General features: G+C 46.6%; 1 protein-coding gene across 1 annotated transcript; it reads right to left on the reverse strand.

Annotated features, from left to right (window-relative positions):
* Nucleotides 1-7,036: 7,036 nt before the first annotated feature.
* LOC108790094 (RNA-directed DNA polymerase homolog) lies at nt 7,037-7,402 on the reverse strand. The gene has a single exon (XM_018560290.1). The coding sequence runs from the start codon at nt 7,400-7,402 to the stop codon at nt 7,037-7,039; it is 366 nt and encodes a 121-aa protein (XP_018415792.1).
* Nucleotides 7,403-8,187: the final 785 nt, after the last annotated feature.

The raw sequence follows: 8,187 nt of genomic DNA on the forward strand, positions 1-8,187 counted from the left end.
AGCAGATGAAGAATGACGTTCTTCGTCTGCTCAAGGGGCTCTATGATGAGCTCCTATGCCATGGTTGCGGTCCCCCAGAGGAGCGGGGGACCCCGAAAACCACGGCAGGGCAGACACGATCGCTGCCGCTCGATTTAATACAATTGATTTAATTAGATCACTTGTATTAAACGAGCAGCGGCATTCAGCTCTGCTTGTCAGGAGCAGGGCTTTATGTACAAAGAAACTACTCGCACGGCGCCCGAAACTGCATGACCCGGGCGTCGGGCGATAGGTATTCGCTCCATAAGACGCACGCACATTTTCCCCCTTCTTTTGGGGGAAAAAAGTGCGTCTTATGGAGCGAGAAATACGGTAAGTGCAGTTTAAAGCCTAAACTGTAACTGTGGTCAGAACCTAAACATGCACTGCCAGAGCCCAGAGGTGCTGAGAGATGCTGCAGCTGAGGCAGACCTGCAGGTCATGCTACTGTCTAAGGATTATGACTTACATGGTGGTTAAAGGTCTTGACGTTATGTTTGTGTGACATTCTGTTATTAGTGTTTAGATACTTACAGGGTTATTAACTGAAGGGTGAAGAGTTTGGAGATGGCAGGAGAAGTTAACAATCTAGGACAACTTAGCTGAACTGGAAAGTGAGCTGAATTGGGGAATTTTTCCAAATCAGCTATTTTGTCCTAGATTTTTTACTTCTCCTTCCTTCTCCAAACTCGTCACCCTTTTGTGAATAACCCTTTTAAGTTTTCAAATAGCAGTCAGATGTACAGGATTCATTTTTTTTGTTTTGAAACAAGTGTTGTAAGCACTGCAGATTTTTTATTTTATACTATAAGGCTGATTTAGTAAAGGGACTGGGAATGTGAACACAACATAAATGAAGATTCACTTCAATTATCCAATCATGTGAAAAGCAAATTCTTGTTTATTTATTTCATCAGCACATGTAGTTCCACTTTTGCAGCCAAATTGGGATAACATCTACTTTATATTTGTTATGTGTACCTATTCACGTTGCATACCTTAAAACAAATTTGCTGCTTATCTTTTTTAACGCTTTATACTTGTTTAAAAATTATACCTAGCTTCATCTATGCAATGTTAAAGTGACACTAAACTCAGGAGTTAAATCTTAAAAATGCATTCAAGTACCTTAACTATTAGCATAAATGTATCTTATTTGTGTGTCACTCAGCTGTAGATCCTCAAATCATCTCTGAATTGGTGCTGACACTGTCCTTCCTTCTGGAGGGTGGCTGCTTTTGTTCTCCACGGTCCCTGTGTGTGTTGTAAAGTAGCCACCACTCTAAGCTCGTTCCCGTGATGGACTACAATCTCTAAACATATTAGTAAACTAAAGATGAGATTGTAGTCCATCATAAGAGTGAGCTTGGAGTGGTTGCTACATTTTTAGTGGGCACTGAACATTATAATAATACCTATATGCACAAACAATGCACAAAGTAATGTGTGGGTTAATATGCTGCCTACCAACCAAACCAAAAAAACCACAAACAAATTATATTGTGACAAGCAAAATGACTGTTCTCTGTGGTATGAAAAGCTCATGTTTTAACCACTTGCCATCCGCCCATTGTGGGCGGATGGCAACCTCTTCCCAGCGGGTGGACGTGCCTGTACGTAATTTTTTTTCTACAAGCAGAATCTCGCTGGGAAAGCAAACATTCAGTACCAGCTGTTACATACAAGCATTCAACGGCTCTACAGCTGGCCGATCGCTTGTATGAAACAAAAAAGCGCACCTCCCTTTTTTCGGCTATTCGGCTATTCACTCACTGCTGTTCGACCCCAGATATGGGATCGGCTGAGTCGAACTCCTTCTGCACTTCGGGTCGGCAGAACATGCTAAGCATGTTCGGCCGACCCGAAACCAGCCGAAGCAAGCCGATGTATGGCTGATTTCAGCCGATATACGGCTGAAATCAGCTGTACAAGCCAGAAGTGAATAGCCAAACAGCATTCGATTCACTTCGGGTCGGTTATTCACACGGCTGCCTTTCGCAGCTTTGTGAATAACCCTCTTAATTTATTTGTAAACAACTTTGCAGTGTTTTGTACCAGACTTATAATTTTAGTGTCATTTTTAACATGACAAATTAAAGAATAAAATGTATACTTGTTATCTAGTAATGCTGATTTTTATGCAAGTAAAAACATATCCTTGCAGTGAGGCCCACTACAAGGAAATAAGCTATAAGGATTACCTCATTCATCCCTCCAGCAGGCTCCAGCATTCTAATTTTCCCTCTAACACTCCAAGTCCTGCATTGTACATGTTGATGTCAGAGTGTGACTGACTGCAGGAGAACCTTAGAGAAGAGGCTTTGGGGCACCTGTCACACAGCATGGTGGATGCCTGCCTGTGTAAGAAATAAGGTAAATATTAAAGCATTTTCCTCTACCCTTAGACTTAACAAAATCATTTAAGTTTTGTTTTAAATCCTGGAGTTCAGGATCAAAGTATGGTTTTGTTTATAAATTTTGTCTATGGAATGTATAAAAAAAATAATTTTTGGTGACAATATCAACAAAGAAAACCTTGTTTGTCCTAAAAAAAACAGTTTATGTATTTAGCTTGTTATAAGTTTTGACAAAAGTATGACTGAATAAACAGGCCCATAGCAGAAATGTAAAAATTGTTGTGATTCATTTTCTAAATAAAAAATACCAAAATTGTATATTCTTGTACTGTTAGTAAGATTTCCTATCCTTTTTGTTAATTGCCGATATCTGAACCCTGCCCTTTTAACAATGTGGTGTTAAAAAATGGACCCAATGTTCTAGAACTGGAGTGATTCCCAAAGAAGCAATATTCACTTTCTCTCCGGCGCGCAGGGCCGGATTTACTCTCTCTGCTGCCCCAAGGCCAGGTTCCTCAATGTGCCCCCCTACCCACCAACCCCCCGTCCCCCATGGAAAATGGCATTAATTTGGTATCATCAGCAAAAAAACGTAAAATTACTATCTATTCAGATTATTAACCAATAAATTGCAGCAACTAGGTCCAACACCAGGCCCGGTGGTTCTGCTGCTAAGTTTAGTCTATTTTGATCATGCTTTAGTTACAACTATTTGTTGTCTTTTAAGCAGTTCTTAACCCACGTACATTTTCCTGTATTCCTTGTACAGGTAATCCATTAGTAGACAAGTATGAGGGACAGTATATTTTTACTTTTTATCAAATGTATTACATTAATTTAATTCCAGACATCTAAATCTACACTTACTGTCTCATCAAAATTGATAGAGAGACCAATGTGGCTCACTATTTTGCAGCGTCCCAATTGCGGGCTGTACCTTTTTGGAGCGCCGTGTACCCCCCTGCCGTGTGGGTTGAGATCGAAAGCCTGTGGCTAGCACCGACTCACCTTAACTCCCTCCTGTGGGCAGCGCCAGTGCCTCTCCCACCCTCTTCCCTGTTGACATCCATGCTCTGTACCAGAAGTCTCTGGCTCAAATTTAGATTTACATTCAGTTTATCAACCCCACAGTCGGCCATGGCTTCCTTTTTGTATACCCCAGCCCTCCCAGCCAGTCTGGAGCAGAGATGGGCTTTGCCCTGGGCAGAGAAGCACCTCTTCCATTACAGGGACATTATAGACCGTAGATCAGGGGTCCTACACTCCTTCCCAGTCCTTCGAGAGAAACACCAACTTTCCTCCAACACCCTTTTTGCGTACCTCCAGGTTAAACATTATGCCCAGTCCATAACCAAGTCCAAGGCATTCACGAAATGCACCCCATTTGAGTTACTATGCGAGGTACCGCCTTCCTCCACGGGCTTGATCTCCGCTATATATGGGATGCTGGCCGAGGACAAACCGGGTGAATTTGCGAGGCACTCATACATGAGGCAGTGGGAGGAGCTTCTGGGAATATCCATCTCACAGGAGCAGTGGGAGAGTATATGGAGAGTGGCGTCTGCATCCTCCATCTGCTCTACATACAAGGAAAGCCAATATAAAATACTTTATCATTGGTATCACACTCCTGAGTTTCTTCACAATATTTACCCAGAGGTCTCCTCCCTCTGCTGGCGTTGTAAGTCTCAAACCGGTTCTCTATTCCATATCTTCTGGCAGTGTTGCGGGCTCAGGCGCTTCTGGAGGAATGTACAAGATATTCTGGAGAACCTTCTACAACGTAAAATCCCACTAGATCCGCTGCACTACCTGCTGGGCCTCCCCATTATAGGAATCCATAAATATGACAAGAAATTGTCATCTCATGTGTTGACGGCGGCACATTGTCTCATAGCCCTTCACTGGAAACGTAGCACTCCCCCATCGGACCTAGATCTGTATACCAGAATTAAAGATGTCCAAAAAATGGAATACCTGACTGCTAGACTCAACAACACCTGGAAGCTGCATAATAAGATCTGGGAAGCTTGGGATGCATCGGAGCTGAATGGCCGCAGCGGCTGAGGGGACCGGGGGGATATCGACCGGGGTGGTAGGGGAGGCGAGGTGTTGCCGGTATCTACTTCTTATTCTAACCTCTATTTCACATTTTGTCTTCTCTTTCCGTTCCATGTCTTCCTTCTTCCAGGGAACTACCCTGACCACCTCTTTTTGTTTGTCTTCTAGGCTAGCTTGGCCTAGCCCATGCGTGGCACCAGAAAACGCTCTTTTCAGTATTATAACTGTTACGTACCTTCTGGGAGACCGGATGTGAGAGGAGGCTTCCCTTGCACCTTGTGTCCTGGGAGACTCTGAGGATGGAAACAGAGCCCAGCGGGACAACAAGTGGCAGGAGTGCCAGTGGTGTTGAGCACCGTGCAAGCCGTAATCCAATGAGACGAGCCGAGGTCAGGTTCCAAGCGGGCAATTCCAGTACAAAAGGGGTCAGGCAGAAGAATGGTCAAATAACAGTTCTGTGGTCAAGGCAGGCAGAATTCAAGGTTTGTCGAGGAAGTCCGGGTCACAAGGATCAAGCAAGATATCATAAAAACAGGAACAAGGATTAGCTGACAATAAACCAGCAACATGGTGGTACTGCTGCTGGGTTTATATACGGCCAGTGGTGTAATTTCCTGTGCGCCACTATGGCGGATTTTCGTGCTGGTAGACTACTGCTTCTGCGCATGCGCGGGATGGCGCGTTCCCGATCAGTGTGGGAACGTGCAGGTTGCACATGCGCAGATGGCGGGGATCCATTACAGAGCCCCCCCCCCAAGGGGCAGTCTCCGGATGCAGTCTCAGGATGCCCACCCGGGACGAACGGGAGGAAGTCCGCTGGAGAAAGCGGCGGAGGAGGTCTGGAGCATGGAGATGTGATTCAGGCTCCCACGAATTCTCCTCCGGGCCATAACTTTCCATTTTACAAGGAACTGGCGGCCGCGACCCCTCCTACGACAGTCCAGAATTGCCTCCACCTCATATTCCTCAACCCCATCCACTATCGAAGGAGCCGGAGGATCGGACCCCCGATCCCCAAAGGTATTTGGGGCCACCGGCTTCAGGAGCGAGGCATGGAACACCGGGTGGATCCGGTAGGAAGCAGGGAGCTGAAGTTCGTAGGCCGCAGGACTGAAGCGTCGTAGGACAGGGAAGGGGCCGACGAATTAAGGTGACAGCTTCTTGGATGGGCAGGCCAGCTTTAGATTGAGGGTGGACAACCATACCTCATTGCCAGGGTGGATATCCAAGTCCCCCCTCCTCTTCTGATCGAAGGAATCCTTGTAATCCTGCTGAGCCTTTGCCATAGTCTCCTTCAGTAGCTCGAGATTTTTATGAAGAGTTTCCACCCTGTTCCACACCTCCGGGACAGAAGAGCCCATGGGCAAGACAGGGTCAAAGGAAGGATGATATCCCAGGGAGGCATAGAAGGGCGACTGACCTGTGGATGCATGGATGGCATTATTGTAGGCAAACTCAGCGCAGGGAAGGAGAGATGCCCAATTGTCTTGTACAAAAGATGAGAAACAACGTAGATATTGTTCATTCGTTTGCTTGGTATGCTCAGTCTGGCCATTGGTTTGGGGGTGATATGCCGATGAGTAGTGGGTCTCGATTCCCAATGCCTGGCATAACTCCCTCCATAATTTGGAGGTGAATTGGACCCCACGGTCTGACACAATACTGTTAGGGACTCCATGTAGGCGGACGATCTCCTTGATAAAGGTTCGGGCATGGTAAAAGAGACCGTCTTCCTCCTTGAGTGGTTTCCCTGAGGGTAACTGATCCGAGGTAGAAGCTGCTCTAATCCCAGATAACATCTCCCCTGTGAACGTAAGGAAGTTGTGGGCTGGAAGTACTGTATCCACTGTTGGTGGGTGGTCGACTGTAGGGAACATTCGAGACAGGGCATACGGTTTGCCATTCTTGGATCCCGGTCTGTATGTGATGTGCATGTTGAAGCGAGTGAAGACGAGGGCCCATCTGGCCTGTCGGGGTCTCAGGCACTTTGCTGTGCATAAGTATTCTAGATTTCTATGATCCGTGTAGACAAGGATGGGATGCGTTGCACCCTCCAACAGGTAGCGCCATTCCTCCAGCGCCAGTTTGATAGCAAGTAGCTCCCTGTCACCCACGTCGTAATTTTGTTCGGCTGGGGTAATTTTCCTTGAGAAGAAGGCGACAGGATGGAGCAATGTCGTGCTTCCGTGGCGTTGAGAGAGGACGGCCCCCACCGCATTTTCAGAGGCGTCCACCTCCAGCACATATGGCAGGAGTGGATCAGGGTGACGAAGAACCGGGGCAGCTGTAAAGACTGCCTTCAACAGGTCAAAAGCTTCTTGTGCAGCGGGGGACCACCGGAAACGGGAAGCTTGTTTGGTGAGTTGAGTGATGGGTGAGATGATGGAGCAGAACCCGTTGATAAAGCGTCTGTAGAAGTTGGCAAACCCCACGAAACGTTGAACGCCTTTTCTGTCAGAGGGTACAGGCCAATCCAAAACGGCTGTCACCTTTCGTGGGTCCATGGCAATGCCCAAGGTGGAAATAATAAGTCCCAGGAACTGAATGGTGTCCGTCTCAAAGACGCATTTCTCAGCTTTTGCATACAGTTTGTGTGTTCAAAGACGAGACAGTACTTTGTGCATATGTATGCGATGGGCTTCCAGGGTAGGAGAAAAAATGAGAATATCATCCAGATAGACAATCATGAAGTGGTCTAAATAGTCTCTAAAGATGTCGTTCACAAAGTGTTGGAACGTTGCTGGGGCATTGCACAAGCCACAGGGCATCACTAAGTACTCAAAATGACCGAACCTGGTACGAAAAGCGGTCTTCCATTCATCACCTCTGCGGATCCGTACCAGGTTGTAGGCTCCTCGAAGATCAAGTTTGGAGAAGACTTTGGCAGATCGCAATCTTTGAAAGAGTTCGGGAACTAGAGGCAGGGGGTAACGATTTTTTATCGTAATTTTGTTCAGATCCATGTAATCAATACATGGTCTGAGAGATCGGTCCTTATTCTCAACAAAAAAGATTCCTGCTCCAGCAGGAGAGGTGGAGGGTCAGATAAATCCCTGTCATTGGTTATCCTCTATGTATTGACGGAGTATCTCCAATTCTGGCTCCGAGAGAGGATAGATCCGGCCAAATGGAATCGCAGAACCCGGAAGTAGCTCAATTGGACAATCGTAGGGCCGGTGTGGAGGTAAAACATCCGCTCCTTTTTTGTCAAAGACATCTAGGAAGTCACTATAGGCCTCAGGGATAAGTGGGGTAATCTCGGTGACCTGGGGTTGCAGTGTCAAACAAGCCCTCAGAGGGAAGCAATGCTGGAGACAGTAGGTGGAGCAAAAGGACAGCGTCCCAGCCGACCAGTTAATTGAAGGTTCATGTCTTTGCAACCAAGGTAGTCCCAAGATGACTGGGAATATGGGGGATGAAATGACGTCCAGTCACAGGTACTCCAGATGACCTGAGTCTGTGGCGGTCTGAAGAAGGGCGGTCTCGTGTATAATGGGGCCAGAGGTTGGCGTGGAGCCATCGGCCAGATGGATAATGAGTGGATGTGTCTTGATGCATAGGGGTATTCCGTGATTCCAGACGAATTGCAGATCGACAAAACAGCTACAGGCACCAGAGTCAATTATGGCTGGGACCTGGATTGTCCCTCCCGGTATCTGCAGAGAAAGTCGAAGAGTGAGGTGAGATATCAAGTTGTCATACGTGGGTACACTACTGGAGGATTTCAACTTACTGGGCCTGATGTGAC

This window comes from Nanorana parkeri, unplaced genomic scaffold (assembly GCF_000935625.1).
Source record: "Nanorana parkeri isolate BGI_ZX_2015 unplaced genomic scaffold, ASM93562v1 scaffold446, whole genome shotgun sequence".
NCBI lineage: Eukaryota > Metazoa > Chordata > Amphibia > Anura > Dicroglossidae > Nanorana > Nanorana parkeri.

Coding starts and splice junctions, on each gene's coding strand:
- LOC108790094 (XM_018560290.1), bottom strand. CDS start 7,402: ATGGATCTGAACAAAATTACGATAAAAAATCGTTACCCCCTGCCTCTA.